The sequence below is a fragment of the Calidris pugnax genome, unplaced genomic scaffold (genome assembly GCF_001431845.1).
Source record: "Calidris pugnax isolate Ruff unplaced genomic scaffold, ASM143184v1 scaffold9, whole genome shotgun sequence".
NCBI lineage: Eukaryota > Metazoa > Chordata > Aves > Charadriiformes > Scolopacidae > Calidris > Calidris pugnax.
Genome location: NW_015090778.1, coordinates 1,877,896 through 1,897,430, shown reverse-complemented (window position 1 = coordinate 1,897,430; position 19,535 = coordinate 1,877,896). Strand labels below are relative to the sequence as shown.

The window sequence follows — 19,535 nt, the reverse complement described above, 5'->3', positions numbered from 1 at the left end:
GGGCTCCGCTCCCCGCCAGCGCCTGGGGCATGGTGGGCAGGGTCGCCGTGGCCGCGGCGGCCGCCTCCCTCCCCGCGAAAGACGGCGAGGCTCAGGTGGGGAGGCGGCGGCGGGCCGGGGCCGCGCTGTGAGGGCGGAGGGCGGGGTGGGGGCTGAGGGCGGCCCTTTGCCGGGCGGTGGGAGCGAGGAGACCGCAAACGCCGCCCCGGTGCTGCGGTGCCCCCGCTCGGGTATGGGGCGCGCCCGCAGCCGGCGCTGGGCAGCCCCCGGCCGGGCTGTCATGGAACGGGGGCACCTCGGCGGAGCCCCCGGTGGGCTCGGGAAGGAGCGTTTTCAGTTTCAGGTGGTGTGAGTTCAGAGAGCTCGGTTTTTAATGAGCTAGGAGAGTTGTAGTAGGCTTGGGGAGCCGTCTTCACAGATAAATTCTCTTTTGAAGAGAGAATTGATTTTGAATTGTGAGAGATGAGTTCTCACATATTAGCTTTCTTTAAGTATTTTAAAAGGTATAGTTTCTTCTTAAGATAAGCTAGGGGTTTCCTTTATGGTAGGATCATACATTGTTAACTGATGTCGCAACTCATTGCTCTACAAATGCCCTGGTGACTGTCTCAAGGTAACTCATAGATAGATCAACTCAAGTAGATTTTCTGAATTCCAGTGTTACAAAATATCTGCAGAACTGTTCTGAGGACCTTGTTGTCACTTTAAGTTTTGTCAGTCTCAAAACTAGGTAGGGTTTTTTGTTTTTTTTTAACTGGTAGAATCTTTATTGCAAGCTTAACTGGCTTTTGAAAAGGTGAAGGTCAAGTTGATGTGCACACAATCTTAGCGCATTGACTTGAGTTCTTAATCCTCAGAAAAAGTCCTAGTGTCAGTAATATACTGATATTGTACTGCTTTATATTACCATGGTAAGTCATCTTAAATTTTTAGAAACTAAGACTAATGTTAACCTTTTTTATAGCCATGCAAGAAACGGCGAGAGGAAGATACTTCTGTAAAGACAATCACAAAGTATTTTTCGCCATTAGCAAAACCAGCGGATAAAGTGTTGTCACCACCAAAAGCCAATAATATATTGGATTATTTTAAAAAGACATCTGTAACTGAGAAAGCTATGTTACCAGTTGTAGCTGGAGAAGATAAAACACCATTGGATGCTGATGACAAAGACTGTAAGCCACCTTTTAAACCATCTTTAAAGCGGAAGAGGAAAGGGAAGAGAGTTAATCTAAATAATAAGATGAGAGAGATGAAAGAACCTGAGAATGAACATGAAATTGAAGTTAGCGGTGATGACAGCAGAGAAACAACAGGACTGAAACAGGACGGTAATGATGTTATTGCTACTTGCACTTCAGTTGACCCAAAATGTGCAAGAGAATTGGCAGAAGATAATGTGCAAGGAGAGAACACCTCAGATGCTGTCCTCTACAGGAAAAATGTAAAGAAAATTGGTTCCGAAATAAACGGTACAAAAAATAGGATAAGAAAATCAAGGAAGAGGAAGCACAAAGTAAATATGGATTCGTCTGAAAGTTTTTCATCTGAAAATCAGTTGAATGAAAAGTGTGAAAAGGAAACTGAAGATAAGAAAAAGATGGTATCTCCTACAACAGCAGAGTGTGGTGCTACTATTAGTGATCCCAGTTCTGAAGTTCATGGGGATGATAAGACTTCACAGGCAAATGATAGTATAATAACGGTGTCGTTTGAGGATTTCTTGAAGAGTCAGGGAGAAAATAACATAGATCATGTTGAAGAAGAGACAAAACCTACAGCAGTCAATTCTGCTACAGCAAATGAAGCAGACAAAAGTGATAGTGTTAGTGACCCAGAAAAGTGTGAGGAATCTCAACAGCTGCCACTTAGGACAGTAACTGTCCTCGCACAAGTTCATTCCATTCCCCCCAAATTAGCTCCTTTACATAAGGAGCAAAAAAGCTCTAGGAAAATAGCTTCCATTTTTTTGAGGCAGAAAGGATGTGTAGTGGAAAAAGAAAGTAGCCCACCCCTCCTGGACAGTGAACAAACTGAACAGGTTACTCAGAAAAGAAAATCTAATGTAGTTATCGAGGAAGAAGAATTGGAGTTAGCGGTACTAGAGACTGCAGGGTCAGATTCTTTGAAGCCAAAATGTACTGTGGAAGAAAGGCATCAGTTCATGAAGGCTTTTAGACAACCAGCATCAGATGTGATAAAAAGTGGAGTTAAAAAGGCACCTGGAAAACAAAAGCAAGCCGTAGGCAAGTCTTCAAAAGAAAAAGAAGGACCTGAAGATGATACTGCTTCAAATAAAGGATTAGAAAGTGAAGTACCAGAAGATTATGTGGACAAATATACACATTCTGGTCCTGAAAACAGTAGAACTAAGACCAAAAGACCTAAAAAGTTTCAGAAAAAAGGAAAGAGAAGAAGGAAGGCTTCAGGAACTAAGGAAACAAATGTCTCAAATACTAGCAATGAAGATCCAGGAGCCAGTGTCCTTTCAAAGGAAAACAGCTTAAATGTAAAAATTCCATCGAGTCCAAAAGTGAATGAGTTAAGAAGGAGTTTAAGGCAGAGGAAAATCAAACCATCCAAAAATGTTACACCTAAAAAACCTAGGCGTAGAAGTACCTTTTCTGAAGACGAATTAAGTGGCTCTCCTTTTCAGACTTCTACACCAAAAACAAGCAGGCAATCCTTGAAGAAAAGTAACATGTATAAAGCTGAGGTGATTACTGTGCCCTTGGATGGAAACAGCCCAATAAGGTAAACATTTTAGAGTATTGTCTACCTTCTTGCACTTTGTTTTACCACAAGTATTTAAGAGTAAGACATAAATTGACTGGAATGCATACCAAAGCTGCGGGAGTACGGATTGTGTTGGATAATAGTACAAAAGAAACAAAGTTGACTTTATAAATGTGCTTGATCTAAAGATATTTTTTAAATGTCAAAACAAACAAACAACAGCACCACTAACTGAGGGGTTGCTTCTGTTTGCAGCACTGTATTTTTAAAGGCTTTTGAAACTTGGATGGAGAGTAACATTTCCCTTTACTAAAAAGTAATAATTTCATAATGCTTTTTCCCCTAATTAGAATGAGGTTTACACGTATCAATGCGACTACAAAATCAAATAAAGCTGAAGCAATGAAAAATGAAGAGTTGACCTCCAAAAATACAAAGGTAATTTATGTAGCACTTTGTGTTTCAGTGTTTTGTCATTTGCCATATGCATAAAATTGTGTTCATATTCACTATTGTGTACTAGTGTAATGTAATACAACATGACATTTCTCAGATGCCCTACGGAAAGAGACTATTATTGTTTGATTTGAGAGAGTTTCTTGTACAGTTATTGTACCTTAGATTTTAAAACATGTTTTATTGGTGTAAATCTAGTTTTCATAACAGAAAAACCCAATAAAATAGTATGCTCATGTTCTGCATGTTCTCAGGATGGGACACAGTGTTTGGCTACAGCAGAACAGCTAATGTTTAAGAATTTACTACCCTTATTTTGTTTGTTCTGGGCACAAATCGGAGGATCCCCTTGTAGAGCTCTCACTCCCTTTTGACAATTATTTATATCATCTCGGTTTGCTCCTCCTTTCCATTCTTTTGTTTTCATTCTGATGCAAGCAAAAGTGTATAAAAATCACGTGCTTTTATGAGTGTGAAAAATTGTATTAATATGTGAAATACTTACCAAGTGTATCGCTATTAATTGCTAGGTACTTTTGTACTTTGTTAACAGATAAGTTCTACTTCTAAAAATATGTCCAAAGCAAAACAGCTGATTGAAAAAGCAAAGGCTATACGGCATAACAGATCAAAGGTTAATGAAGACTCACCAGCTCCTGTGAGGCGCTCGTCTCGCCAGCAAGCTCTTGCTGAAAAGAAAAAAATACCAGAAAGTGAAGTAAGCCTGTATACTTGGGGGGGTGGGGAGGAATGAATTTGATGGTTTTGTGATTCACTTAAGAACAATGTTTCTATCTTGCAAATGTTTCTTTAAAAGAATGAAATAAGGTAGATACCTATGCAATGCTATGGTAAATGTCAAATAGTAAAGTAACTGCCAGGCACAGACTGGAAAGCTCATCCTAATGCAGATCTAGAACATGCAGCAGAGGGTCAGGCTCTAGAAGTGACTGTTTTTCTTTCCTAAGGGGCAGCAAGGTGTCTGTTTCAAATGTGTATGGTTTAGACATTTAAATTTAGATGAGAGTAATTCTGGCCTTTATTTAGATATTGGAGATCTTATTCTATATACTAGTTCTGTATAGACAACAGTAATAAAAGTATTACATAATCTTCAAATTATATTTGCAAACTAAGCACTCTAGCAGTTTCCTCAGTACTGATCACTAAATTGTATCAGTAATAAAGGAGGAAAAGTTGCGTTTCTTTCTTATTTTATTTGCTTTCCCTCTAGGAATCCGTAATAATTTTAGATTCCAGCCTGAGTGATTCCACTCCTACAGTGCAGAATGTGAAGCAAAAGAAACTTCGGAGCTTAAATGATGTTTTGGGGAAAAAGTCTGGAAACTTGAAGACTGCAAAGAAGAGGTCAAATGGTAACTGGTTTTTACTGAATGCGTTTAGTTTTTAATCCAGTTATTGACTATTATTTTATAAAGCTGCCTTTGCAGTATACTCATCTTTTCTTCTCATTTTTTAATATAATATTACAATATATACCTTTTTATGATGAGTTAATAGCGCAGAGGTTGTTTAAATGCACTGCTTTGATTTTTTTCTTCATTCAGAGAAATCTGAAAAACTGCCAATAGTATATACCATGTTTTGTTGTCTTCTACAATAAGGATTTTTTTAATGTTACAGAAAATAATGTTTAGTGATGAAATAACGAAATTGATTATAGCTTTATTTCTAGTTATAATACACAGCTTTCCCTTAAGAAAAGGAGATTCCCTAATGTCACTAAGTGGAACATAAAGACAGTGAACAGAGAAGCAAGGTTAGGATCCTATTTCAGTGCTAATCTAATCATGATTTTTATTTTTAATTTTAAAGGAAAACTGGGATATCCCTCTTCCTGCCTACGCAGAAATCCTCAAAACTCTGCAGGTGAACCAATTGTGATCTTCGATGAAAGCAGGTCAGTTTACAAGATTGCAGTTGCTCAAGAATCTAATTATATTCCAAGGTTACTTTAACATTTTCTCACTTAACAAATTTAAATACACTTACTGACATGTGATATAAACAGTCATGGGTTTTGTACTGATCAATATGTTAATCTGCTTGCAAAATTTTGGGGTTTTTTTTTGATAATTGTTTCCTCAGCCATTGTTGAAACACTTTTAGATGGTTGAAAATGTAGTTGATGACTGATTAAAAAGAAATCCTAAATTGCATATAAAAATACAACACCAAAGAGGATTACTTTTTAAAATTAAATTCTCTAATGCAAAATTTGAAATTAAGTGTAAAAATACTACAGTAAATTAATTCATTTTAGCAGTTCTCCCAGAGTATTTCTAACTCATATGTACAAGTGAATGTGATTAAATTCTGTTGTAAGTCTTACGCAGCTGGTAGTTCTAATGATTTTTGGTTTTTTTCATTTCTATTTCCATTAAAGCCAAGACGCATCTGAAAATTCTCAAGATGATGATCAGTTCAGAGCAAAACGTGAATTCTTGATGAGTGGACTGCCAGAGTTACTGAAAAGACAGATTGCAAAGAAAGCAGCAGCAATGGAAGCGTATTCTCTTGCAAGTTCATGTTTTAAGACTGTTGTCCACGTGCAGCAGAAGGATGACTGTAAGCTTTTGTTCAGCCATTGTGCAAATTTATATAACAATTTCTAGTAAATCTGTGCAGAAAAGAAAAAAAACCCTCAAACAGCAGAACTTATTATTATGACTGGAACAACTGGTAATTCCCTCTTGGTTTGTGTCAGAGTAAGAAAACAAAGCTTAGAAGTTTCCAATGAGATGTTTTTGAAAACACTATTTACAAATTAAACTGATGCTAAAGTAATGTATGCGTTTATGGGTGGCGATGCAAAATTCTTAATATCTAGTGAAAAAAAGGTTAGTGTTTTAAGTTCCAGTATGGAGAATAAAGTTCATGATTGGGGCAGAAACCATTTTCTTCTGACAAAAGCAAAATATTTCTCAAAAGAGAAAAGAACAGCCACTTCCTTCCAGTAAAGGAGTGTGCTATGATGTTTTACGCAGGGGCAAACAGAAGAGCAGAAGGTAGAATAGCACTTAACAGAGTTTATGTTGCAAACCAACCAATAAATAAACAAACTCCTTGGTGAGCATCTGCCCTACAGAGACTGGTGAGGGCACAGGTTGTTACTTGGAGCAGGCAGAGCCCAGAAGCAACTTACTGGAGAAATGTTGTATGCAAAAATGTGCAAATTTGTTCTGCTTGTGGGAGGGAATTATTAAAGATAAAAAAGTTGATACAGCATAAGTTAAATAAGTTTGGCTTTGACATGATAAAGCTGTAGTTATAAGAGTATTTACTCTTATTTTCTGGAGGATATTTTTTTGTCTGTGACTGTACCTCAATTTGTTAACAAAAGTTTCCTCTTGTTTTGTTTTTGGTGGGGGTTCTTTTGTAGGTTATCCAATGTGGAAACTGAAATCACCATCGTGTCCTCTACTAACGAAGCTAAGGAAATTGAATACCAAAGTCACTAATGTCGCAAAAATCACTCTCTCACTTGGGGAATTTTCTACTGTGAATTCAAAACTAACTGGAAACTGTTCTGCACCTGTGGTTAGTACTTTAAAATGAGGGCTTGTGTTACAAGGAAAACGAAAAGAAAATTGAAATTGTTCTGTTACTTGTTAGGACTTCTGTTGTTTTTAAAAAATCCTGGAGTTTGAATCTGTGTCAGTCCTGGATTTTTATTTTCTTCAGTGTGATTTGCTCATTCTGCATCATTACATCAGCCAATTCTCAAGGCTTTCTGTTAATCTCTGGGTTTAACAAAACAGGTACCCATTTAAATGATGCCATACTGTCATTGTTATGTTCTGTGTAATATTTTCAAGTAGTAATTTTATGGGGTTTTTTGTGTATGTGTTACAGCTTTCTGGCCACCGACCAGTTTTTCCTGATACATTCAGGAAAGATTTACTAGATGAAATTGTGTCTTCTAATTCTCAATTTCCTGTAAGAAAATACTTCTACAAGTTTCTGAAAAAGCAAACTGAACGTTCAAGTTTTGAAAATGTTATACAAGGTTAGTAATCTATGGAGGGAAATATAAACACACACTCACACTCTGGCATAAAAAGACAACTTGGAATTTCCAGAAGTATTTCAGTGAAGTAATACTGTTGTTGGAAATAAATTGGTCCCTTGCATTTTAGGCAATTTTGACCAAATTCTTTAAATACAGCTTAAATAGTGGTTGCAATGGACATAGCTTGAAATTTTAAAAGGATGTAAATTTTTTTTTTCTTAGAAAGCAGAAATGGCACTGCAAATTCTGAGGTAAATCAGAAACATTCTGACAACTGGAAGGAAACTAAGAGGAAAAGGAAAGAAACAGAAGAGCACAAATCAAAAAGAAGAAAACAAATTGACGGTACAGAGACTGAAATAAAATCCAGAGTTTCCAGGAACCTTATTTCTCCCATATCTGGAGAAAACCAAGCAGAGACAGGACAAGCAACGCATCTGGAAAAAAACAAGACCCAGAAACCAGATGTTATGACAGAAGACACTGAAAATTTATCAGAGCCAAATGCACTTTCAGGTAATTGCATTTCCTGTCTGCATTGGGGGAATGTATGTATGATGCATGTCAGCTTTCCCCTGTGATGCAAAAATCATACCTAGTCTTAATGTTCTACTAGACTTGATGAACTCTTTTGCATGAGAACTATTTAAAAATGGATAATTTTTTTTTCTGTAGGTGTTGAAAAGGAAGACATGCTCTGGACAGAAAAATATCAGCCTCAGGATTCCAGTGAACTTGTAGGGAACAAGAAAGAAATTGAAAGGCTGCACAGGTCAGAAGTGGGAGTGTGGATCCACTCTTAAAATAACTCAAAACACCATGTTATTTGGTTATGCTCAAACAAGCCAAGTAAATTACTTTACACTGTGTTTGAATAACACGTACAGAGTGTATGTTTGCAATCTTTGCTTGGTTTTACTTCCAAAATGTTGCAGAAACGATATGTCAGTTGGTATAAATGATCTGGTATTATGTTCTGTTCCATCTGAATTTGGTTCAGTTTGTTCAGAAGTAACTTTTATTTTTTGTTCTGTTCCTTCCTTTTATAGTTGGTTAAAAGAATGGAAAAAAAGAGCTGATTTGGAAGAGAAAAGAAATCAGAAAGCGGAAAAGGAGGACAAAGAGCATGAAGGTGCTGACAGAATTAAAAATAACATACATAGCTTCTCATTGTTAAACTTGGCATAAAAATGACATGAATCCTTTCTTTTCTTTTACATAATTCTACAGATTCTTCAGACAGTTTTGATTTTAAAGATAATAAATCTGATCTTGAGGAAGAGACTAGCCTTTGCAACACAGTTCTGATAACGGGCCCACCCGGAGTGGGGAAAACTGCTGCAGTATATGCTTGTGCTCAGGAGCTGGGTTTTAAGGTTTGTGGAGTCCTTTCCTCAGTGTCATTTTTCTTCTCTGTAACTAGAGATATGAAAGCATCTGTATTACAAGATGTCTAGATTTTTTTTAATGCAACTTAAATACCATTGCAGATATTTGAAGTCAATGCCTCTTGCCAGCGTAGTGGCAGACAGATATTATCTCAACTAAAAGAAGCTACTCAGTCTCATCAAGTGGACAAAAAAGGTGTTAATGCACACAAACCTTGCTTTTTTAACAGTTGCAGCAGTGCCAAGTCTCCAAGTAAGTTTCATGGTTATATCTGGGGTTTTTGGTTGAGTTGGGGTCTCTTTGGGTGGGTTTTTTTTGTTTGGGCGGGGGGGGTTGTTTGGTTGGTTTGGGTTTTTTCCTACGAAGTGAGTTAGCAATGCAATTTTTAGACATCAGTTCTTTAAAAAAAGATAGCAAATTTCAGTTTATCTGGCCTTAACTATAAGAAATGCTCTGTTGGTTAGCACAACTACATACCAAATTAATGATTTTATCAAAATGACAGACTGTTGATTATCTGAAGTTATTTCTGTAGTGGTGGAGTAAGTGCTATGGCACTTGAATAGAAAGTTGAACAGAAACCATTCCCTATAACAGGAGAAAAGTAAAATAAGCAGAAATCAGCAGAATAAGCCTATATCCTGTACTAGATAGAAAACTGGGGTTTGCTCTGCATTTGTCTGATAAATGTCAGTTTGAGATTAAACTTAAGCTGGAAATGTATTGTAAAACATATATTGCAGAAAAAATGTATTCTCCAAAGAAAGTTATTTCACCAAGAAAACCTCCACTGTCACCAAAAGGAGCGGGATTAAAACGAGGCTTACCCCCTAAAACACTTGCAAACTATTTCAAAATTTCTTCCAAACGTAAGAGTAATGATGGAGCAGTGACATCTCAAGAAAAAAATAAAGGTAGGTATTGCTATTTAATAATTAGTTCCCTTTGGAGATGGAAATGCTACACTGTGCTACTGTTTATGTGGAGCTGTGGAGGAAAGAGTAGAGCATGCTTACTACGCTCTATCTGCCAGCAAGAATTACTTTATGCACTTTATACACTGAAATACATAGGAATGGTCATTGTGCTAGGTAGTGTGCATATATATCAAAATTACTGTGACAGAACTAAGAGGTCCTGTAAAGCCAATAAATGTTTGAGGAATGCATGAGCAAAGTCTTTTCAAGCAATCATATTGCATTGTCTTGAAGAACTTGGCATCAACTCCATGCCCCAGAATATCACAGGTCACAAACAGCTTAGTGCAGAATTAATTTTACAAATAACCAGCACTTCACCAAACACAGCTGAATTCCCAGCAAATGTGTTGCTTTTATTTTTTTTAAACAAGAGACATCAGAAAAGGATGTGGGTCAGATTTCTAAGTTTTTGTGTCAGTGTAGATTTTCTTAAGCAGTTTATACATGGGGTTGTTTTGAAGCCAATGTCTAGAATGCATATTAAATGGTTTCAGTCCTCCTTTACATCCTGCTCAATTCTTCACCCATCTGCAGGAAGTACTCAGAACTCATGTGAGGAAAAGAAAGATGCTCAAGTTAAGTCAATAAACAAAGAAGTAGAAGAAGGAGAACCCAACAGAAAAAGTGCAACATCACTCATTCTTTTTGAAGAGGTAAAATTCACCTGAAATATATTGATGTGAGCAATGTGTCCTTTAATTATGTTTAAAGAGTTTAACTTTTTTTTCCCCTTCTTCCTTGAGACTTCTAGTTAAACTCAAGTGTGAGGATTCTAAACTTCTTAAATTAATTCAATGTTTAATGATTTCATCCTCAAGAGTATTTTTTTTAACCACAGATCATTATTTACAAAGTTATTTTAAAAGATAAAGACACTGTCATCATCTGTCAGCAGTTGTTCACTGTTGGAACAGTTTTCAGGATTCTGCTAATTCAGTTCCTTTTGATTATGACAAAAGTGATAGTTAATAATTTACGCTACTTACATGCACTGAGTCACTTTACTGGGGTGTTAATGGTGACTTCTAATTACAATAGCTAAGCCCACATTAAATTCTTCTTTTCTTTATCCTTTTGCCCAAAAATGTCTTTTGAGTCTTAAACTAAGAATACAAAATTGCAACCAAGAATATAATTCTAAGTAAATAAAGCAATGTTGCCAACTGTGGATTGATTCCACAAATCACTGGTACAGTTCTATTACAAAGGGGGGGAATAAAAAGCAAACACACTTCAAAAGCCACCTGGACATGGTCCTGGGCAACCTGCTCTGGGTGACCCAGCCTGAGCAGGGGTGTTGAAACACATTGAGTTCCAGAGGTCCCTTCCAGCCTCAATCAGCCTGTGGCTTTGTAAGCTTCGGCACAGAAGCGGTGACCGAGTGTAACACGTGGTCAGAACCCTATATTTATGTTAAGTCTTAACCCGTCGTTAGCACTGTAACTCCATTCACAGCTTGTAGCTAGTGTTAAAGCTATTGGTATCTTGCACTTCATGTCTTGCACTTCATTTGTTTTCTATAGGTAGATATAATATTTGATGAAGATGCAGGATTTCTAAGTGCAATAAAGACATTCATGGCAACTGCAAAGAGACCTGTAATTCTTACTACCAATGGTGAGTGGTGTTTGTTACAGTAATTATGCTTTGAAGAAAATTAGGCTCTTAATAAGATGGTTTAAATGGTGATGGCTGAATACAGCTCCTAAATGTAAAATGAAATGAGTGGAGACTATAGAGCAAGTATTTCAATATTTGAATAAAGATAATGGGTAAAGAAAAGAATTAGTTTTGAACATGTCGTGACATTTCACTGATATCTCTTTATATAGACCCAACATTCAGCTTAATGTTTGATGGTTATTTTGAAGAGATCAACTTCAGAACCCCTTCCTTGGTAAGTCTGTTTGGAAATGCAGCTACGTCCTAAGCAAGTAATTGTCGGTTAACTTGAAATTTAAATGTTGGTGTAGGTTTATATTTATCTGATGTAATATATATGTTCCATCAGAAGACTATTTTGGGGGGGGGGGGTTATGGAAGGATATATAGGATGTATTTATCTTTACATGTAGAATTTTTGTTACAAACTTGGAAGATTCATTTTGTTAACTATTTAGTATTTCAGATAATTTAAGTAAGAACATCGCTTCGTCGCGTAATTTAATTTTTAGGATGTAGTAAATAATTGCATAGGTGATATATCTAATGGTTCTGATCTGAAGACTGACAGTGCCAGCATTGGTTCATTCGTTAAAAAACGTAGGAACTATTCTAGAACTGTTATGGGTTATTCATTTAATGTAAATGCTAGTACTTTGTATAGCAAATAAGGGTTTTTTTCAGCTATGTATTATATGGAAAATCTAAATAAATGAGAATCAGAAGGAACTAACTTCTAAGAAGTCACATTTTTTTTAATGTGAAATTTAATATCTTTTGGGCTACCAGACAATTGCAGTGTTAAAGAAAGCAAAACCTTTAAAGTAAATATAGTTCACTAAAACCTCTTCACTGGTGATGAGAAGCAAAGCGTGTGCGGTTTCAGGCACAAAAGCAGAATGTGTGTTTTCTTTGTTTTTAATGAGTTGATTTTCTAAATTAAACTTAATTATTTTATGTGGAGTGTTTAGATTTGGTATTCTGCTTTTCTATAGAGGTTTTAATGTAACTGTAATCTAATAAACTAATCTGTATTAAAAGCAACAATGTATTGCAAACATAAATAGAATAATTTGCTTCTGTGTGGCTTATTGCAGTCTGATTGGTAAGAGTTGTTTTTGGTGGTCTTTGTCTACCTTTTGTTTAGATAAATGCTGCCAGCTATCTCCAGGTGCTGTGTCTGGCTGAGAACCTACGAACAGATGTAAAAGATCTAGCCACTCTGTTAACCACAAATAACTGTGATATCAGACAAAGTGTTCTCTACTTACAGTTTTGGGTTAGAAGTGGAGGTGGATGCTTGAAAGACAAATGTTTGGCACATCATGGTAGGTAGATTTAATTTCATTTAAAATATAATTCTCCATCTTAACATGAATTTGATTAAATCAAACCATTCCCTTCAACCCAGAGTTTGCAGTTCTTTACCCATTTAGTTGATTTATAGGTAATTCACTTAGAAGAAGCGGAACTGATAAAAGGAGGAAAATGGGCCAGCTGGTGAGCAGGCAGCAAGGGCATGAACTTGGTCCCAAAGGATAGAGGAGGAGTATTCTCAGCAAGTCGGGGTGTGTGAGATGGTGTGTGAGCGAGTGACAGAGAGACTAGTGGGGCATAAAAGGAAAAAGAGACAATTTCAAATGGTCACTGGCAAAGAAGGGAGAGCGGGCAGATTGGTAACACTTAAAAGAAATGGGGATGAGCATGACAAATCTCAGTTACTATGTTCATTCAGAACTGCAGCAAAAGGCAACAGTTATGGTATCCTTTATAAAAGGAATTGAGGCAAAGAGGGGGAAAATCAATTTCATGATGCAATTCGTTTCTTTTCAAGTAAAGCATGTTATCTTTTGTGCAGGAGGAGATGAGACAAATAAAGCAGATGACATAATTCATTCTGAAAAGACTACTGATTCCAAGAGTGATCTTTCTCAAGCTGATGCCCATCATCTTCAGGAGTTTCCAAAATGTGATACAGGCTGTGTAGAGACATTGCTTGGCCTTAAGAATATCCTGTTGCCTTCAGAAGATTTGTTTACATTTCTTAAGGTACTTTTGAAGTTGACTGGTTAATACTTGGAATGAGTCTTCTTAGAAGCAAATCTCTTTGAAAAGGTTTGTTGTAGAAAATAGGGGATTCTGTTGCTACTAAGCAAAATCTGAACTGGGACAGTCTCCTACAAGCCTTATAAATACAAAGGTGGGAATATGAGATTTTCTGTAATAACACTTTTACTTTTTAAAAATTCTTCTAATGTATTGATAAATCTTTCACAATTATTATTTTGCAGCACAAAAACACAACCGTGGAGAAATGGAATAAATTGAATCAGCTTCTTACAGAATTCCAGATGAAGAAAGTGGATTTTATATATAGCAATCTTGAACTTATTCTTCCGTTACCAGTGCAAGTTCTTTCAAACGAGTCTGAAGCCTCTAACTCTATACTTGAAAGGACTACCACAGTTTCTTCGAAAAACAGATCTACTAACAATTATTGCTCTGGAAAAAAGTCTAAAAAGACAAAGAACCAGAAAAGGCTTAATATATTGGATGATAGTGACTTATTTGATACTGGACTGAGCTATTCAGCTGAATTCATAACTTTGCCATCGGATAGTCCTACCTCGTGTGCTGACATGAATGAAGATGAACCAAAATTGTTGATGAATAAAGAAGAAAAAGAAATTAAAACCTCAGCAAATAAGAAAAATTCTGCTCTTGTTTTTCAGTGTCTGAATTCACTGACTGAATTTGTGGATAACATGTCTTTTTTGGATTGCTGTGTAAACACTAACACCAAGGAACCACTGGAGTTTTCTAAGGAGGAAGGATTTAATTGGACAAATGGCAAAATCAGAAATGGCCTTTGTGATGAATTCAGAATAGAAAATACTGATTGGTGGAGTTCCCAGAGCTGTAGTGAAATAAAGGCAGCTATTGAAGCCCTCAGTTTTAACAAATGTTCTGTTAGTATTACACAACATTTGGAATCCTCTTCCAGTGCCAGTAGAACACCTGAAAGTGATCAACAGGAGGGACTGACTTTGCATATTTCAAACACAAGAAATTGTGTATCCTTCAGTCAGTCGGCTGATTCAAGGTAAGACTTTGCTAATATGTCTGGAATATAATCTATTTGTTATGAATAGCATTTCAGAGAGTGTAAGACTTTTTCAGATACTATATATACACATTCATACTGATGTGAACGTTGTCAGTATGCCTCAAAACACCGGAATACGTTGTTCACTTGCTTATATAAGCCCAAATTAACTGCTTGGCAATCTCTACAAAAACTGTCTTTTCTTGTTTGAATTGCTTGATTACAACATTGTTCAAGAATGGTAGCCTTAATCTCGTCTATTTACTTTAAAAACGGACAAATATCACCACCACCCCAATACTAGAAACCTAAAGGAATGGCTTTTTCAAGACAGACAGATGGACTGAAATGGATTCTGCAAGTACTAGACATGCAGATTTTTCATCCAGTGCCTGGTCATATTGAGCCCATATTAAATGCAAGAGGTTTTGCTTGATGAAGACCTAGCAAAATTCAGAGGAATTTTAATGCAAATTTTTTGGTAGTAACTTATGCAAATGAAGAATAACCTTATTATATTACAGAAGATCAAAGAATACATTGCTGCTAGCAAGCATGTATATGAAAGATTGTTTTTCTGTTAAAAAAAGTTGTCATACCTGAAATGGGCATAATAGGCGAATAAAACCTAATCAAGTGTCTGAATAGGAAAATAGTTTAGACTCTTGTTTCTGTCAGTCAATACCCAGAGGAGCAAAATGGATCTATCTAATCTGTGACCAAGTTTGGCCAATATCTATCATGAATTATACATTGAATCTGATATTGACATTCTAGTAAAAGTGTCACATGACAGTTTCTTTATTTTTGAAGACCAAAGATGCTTTTGGTTACACTGTCTGGTGGATGTACTAAATCTCACGTACGTAATTAGATTGTGAAGACCTCCCCAGATTAGACTCCATAATTAAGCTGAGAGCATTGGCCAAAGAAACTGCTGTCCCTCGTGCTCCTGTCAGAGTGCAGCTTTGTGGTGCTGCGTTAGCAATACACAATCAGAAGCTGCAGGAGTCTAATCCATTGGGATCCAGTTTTGGAAATCAGTATGTTTAACAGAGTTTTTAAACCAGTGGATTTGATCTTAAAGGAACAAAATCAGGGCTGCACGTTCTCAAACAAGAAACAATAAAGCTTTGTTCTCCATTTTAGAATTCACAAAAAAGCACAGAAGAGGCTGGCAGTCATCAGAACTGTATTTTCCAGAAGTCCTTCAAACCTGGGTAATAAGCAAGCCAGCGTACTTGAATACCTCCCCACTCTTCGCAGTATTTGTAGATCTCAGAAGCTTAAAGAGCAAGGGAAGACTAAAAGAAGGTAAGTCTTGGTTTTCCTGAATCTTGCTACATTTCAATATACTAGGTAGTTAGGAATTTTAATAAAATATTTTGTCAAATAATTCTGAACAAGAAAGGTGAACGCTGGCCTCTCTAAACAATAGAAGTGTTGCCTCATATTCAGAAATAACTTTGTCTCCTTATGTCACTTTTTTATTTTTCTTTTTATAGGTTCTTGCATTATCTTGAAGGGATTCATCTCGAAATACCCATGCAAATGATGAACAGTATGTCTTTGGATTTCCCTTAAAATTGCTAACACCAGAAATAGTTTGTGCCTAATGGTGGTCTTCTCACCATAATTTGATTTTTTTTTTTTTTTTGTATTTTTTTACCACATTTTTTAATTGTATATTCAGAGCCATTTGTATATTAAATTTCTATAAGTATTTAAAATAATGTATATATCTATTGTCATGATACTGCTCTCCACAACTGAAATGTGGGTTGGTTTGGTGCTTGTCCACTAAGTGCATTTATAGTATTAAATGCACAAACTAATCAATGGGGACTACTTCACCCTGTCTTTCCCTGTAGTTTGTGCATCACATACCAAGCAGTCCTTTTGTAACAAGCAACTGTCACAACTTCAACAGCAAAGTTGCTTTTTTTTCTGAGGAGACCGTTTTATTAAAATACGATTGTTTCTTACTGAACTTGCAGTAAAGTATTAAATAACCAGGAATGGGAGGGGGCACAGAGAGGATGCAACAAGTCTTCTAAAATATAAATGACTAAAAACCAACTCCTCACTATAACGACTGGGTAATGAAGTCTTTAGAAAGCACTATGTCTCAATGTACATATATTTGTTTACATTGGTTTAATTTCATTATTTACAGCTGTCAGATCTGCATGTTAATCTCCTAAAAAAGGTAGAGAAATTATTACTGTAGCTCAAGATAGACTCAGAGATTAGGCAAGATTCTGTAAATAACAAATATTCCAGTGTTGCTTTGGTTTTAGTAATATTTAACTACTTCTAGTCTTGTATATTGTGTTCTATTTTTATACTTCATTTTGTATTTGACAAGACTTCAGCCTGATTATTTGTGATTGAATCTGTTTTTATACAATAAATTTGTGAGACTTTGCTATAATTCTGAATATTTCTGTTGTATGAAAAGACTCCTAAAACTTAATGTTTTCAGTCCATAAAGATTATGTTTAAGGGTGTTTTAACTGGAAATATTTCAACCATGTACATTTCTATCTTTATATTGCAGTTGGACTGTTTCTGTTCCCCAAAGGGAGTCAGATTGGTGCCATGCAGTGGTATTCCACTTACCTCAATGTTTCTGTAATAATAAGAAAGGGCATTTTTTCAGTACATTCTGTTCTCATTTTGTATTTTTCATGTCTTAAAGATGTTCAAGAATGAGAAATATTTATGAAAACAGTAAATTATTTTAAGCTTTTGCATTGTAGATAATAATCTTTACAGTTTACTCTCTCACTAGCCCAGAATTATCAACTAAGAATAAAATAAAGTGGTGGCTGTTAAAATCTTGATGGGTTGCATTGTTGTGTCAATGGTCTAAGCAACTCCTGTACATTTTTGTACAAATAAACTTTTTTAAATTAAAATTTTTTAAACAGCAGAGTAAAAAGGTATCTGTTCACTGCTTTATAAAGGCAATCTCAATGTAACTAGGTTGCAGTGGGACTTACTTTATAGGGCCTGTTTCAAATTTATATATTATTTTAGGGAATTCATGGGTAATTTGAAAGACATAAAGTAGAAATCAATGGGAGACAACTTACCTCCTTTTGAAGTCATCTCTCTGGTTCTAATAATTGCCTTAAGAATTTTTTTTTACAGAATCTCCAGGCTACAGTGTCCAAACAGTAATGTGGAATTAAAGTATTTCACTTCTTGGTAAGATAACTTGTGTGCAATTACCACAGAAATATAGTTTGAATGCAAGATAATCTACTTGTGATAATTTTATTTAAACTCTGGTAACCTTGCAATTTTGTCATTTTATGCACCAAGTATGAGCATCTTCTGTATGCCCGAAGAAAGCGTGTGTTTCTACAAGGAATGGGCTAGTCTTGAGGAACAGAGATCTGGGACTGATTTTGATTAACTCAGCTTAAAAGGAAGTGTTCCGCAGAACGAGAATGGATCTTGTGGAAGTCTCCCACCTTTGATTCAAAATGTTTTCCTGCAGAAAACACCTTTTCTTCCAAAACATATGCATAAGCTTCAGGAAGCTTGAGAATTACTGATATACCTGGAAAGGAAAAAGACAAAACCCGTGCCTGTGATCTACCTGAACAAAGAATTCAGTGAAACCAGAAGTAAAAAAAGCCCTAGAGTTTCACAATGACTCTACGCCCTATCTAAGCGCTAGTTATTGCTAGGTGTCCAGTAAGTTAAATACAAAAAAAACCAGAACAAATGTTATTAGTGTTGAAATATCAGTCAAGTTTCAACATTTTTTTTTATTGTCATTCCACTATTACTTGCTAGAATGCAAATGAAGTTGACATTGTTCTACAATCCCATAAGTAATACAGAAAAAAACAGTTAAGTCTTGGGCGTGTGCAGGGTGTTAATACTAATGCTGAGTAGAAGTAGGAGGATGGAAGGATCTCTTTACAAGCAGGACTATCTCACATCTTGGCCTGTTTCAGGGCTTTTTCAAAGACTATCTTGAGGGCTGGGAAGGATGTGTCTGAGTATTGGAAAGTGCAAGAAACATCATGGGGCTACACACCAATTCTGGGGTGAGGTTTATTGGTGGTGGGCTTATTTATGTCTTGAATATAAATAACCATTTTGCAAATGGTCATACAGATGCTCTTCTATATTTTACAGGATTTGTAAGGACACCACAAAACTTAAGCTAGCAAAAGAGCTTCAATGTGTGGCTTGTAAGAAAATTATCTCTGGGGAAAAGTAAATCCATGTTTACATTCTAGTATGCAACAGTTCTTAAAGGGTAAGTTCTGAAGAGAGATTTTTATGTAGGTAGTTGAACAACTCAACTTTTCAGATGTTCTGCTGCTGTTTATTTTGTGACTTCACAACATTTAAAAATAAATAAAAGGTATAATGCTATTTAGTGCCTAAAAAGATGGAAAAAACATGTCAGGACTTTCAGCTGGTAATACATCTCTAGTGCAGTATTTTTCATCTACAAAATAAGTAACTACGCTACAAGACTATGCATAAACTTTAAAGAAGAGTCGTGTGTTATAGTGCACTATAGTAATGCAAGTTAACTATGCAAATTAAGTTTAGCTTGAAGCTACTAAAATGAAAAATATTTGAATACCTCAATCTTTTTCTGATTTAATTAACCTCCTTGAAAACCTTTTGTGATAAATGATTTTTCCTCAAACAGGATTCCAAATGAGTAAAGACAAGCAAACAGCGCTGGGTGCACCGGGAGCCTCCGCTCAACCAAGGCACACACGTGCAAGTCCCGTTTTGGGGTTTATATCGCTTCTCCTAATACATATTCATACGAAGGTTGGCCTATGCTAATGATAGGCGTGTCTTCTTTGGCGCATGCTCTCCTCACCTTCTGGAATCTTCTATGAGTTCTCCTTAGCTCCCCCCCCAGGACGACCCCCTCAATCTCCCCTCTTTCAGTGTAAAACCGTTCCCCCTCGTCCTGTCGCCTCACCCCCTGGTCACCCGCCACCTTTTCCTCAGCGGGAGCTCGCGTCCCCTCAGGGGAGGCCTCTCCTACCTCCGCTCGGCGCTCGAGGCAAACGCTCACCTCCCTGTAACGGGCGGGTCCGCCGCGCTGCCCGGCCCTCCCCGCTTCTCCTCACGCCGCTCCGGGGGCGAGCCCTCCCGCAGAGCTCCGCGCCCGGGACCGGTG

The 19,535-nt window shown here is 36.6% G+C and overlaps 1 protein-coding gene across 2 annotated transcripts; it reads left to right on the top strand.

Annotated features, from left to right (window-relative positions):
• The first annotated feature begins 6 nt into the window (after positions 1 to 6).
• ATAD5 (ATPase family, AAA domain containing 5) lies at positions 7 to 17,206 on the top strand. Of its 2 annotated transcripts, none has more exons than XM_014949608.1 (23): positions 7 to 95; positions 965 to 2,754; positions 3,087 to 3,174; positions 3,746 to 3,910; positions 4,427 to 4,568; positions 5,029 to 5,113; positions 5,600 to 5,781; positions 6,596 to 6,753; positions 7,069 to 7,222; positions 7,448 to 7,741; positions 7,901 to 7,997; positions 8,275 to 8,357; positions 8,456 to 8,601; positions 8,716 to 8,866; positions 9,358 to 9,528; positions 10,129 to 10,247; positions 11,118 to 11,211; positions 11,427 to 11,491; positions 12,404 to 12,584; positions 13,115 to 13,305; positions 13,989 to 14,359; positions 15,512 to 15,676; positions 15,868 to 17,206. In XM_014949608.1, exons 1-23 carry the CDS (start codon positions 30 to 32, stop codon positions 15,944 to 15,946), a joined length of 5,037 nt encoding a protein of 1,678 aa, XP_014805094.1. In that variant the 5' UTR covers positions 7 to 29; the 3' UTR covers positions 15,947 to 17,206. The 2 variants fall into 2 exon arrangements, with proteins under 2 accessions (XP_014805094.1, XP_014805085.1); XM_014949599.1 differs by having other exon boundaries at positions 13,548 to 14,359.
• The last annotated feature ends 2,329 nt before the right edge of the window (positions 17,207 to 19,535 follow it).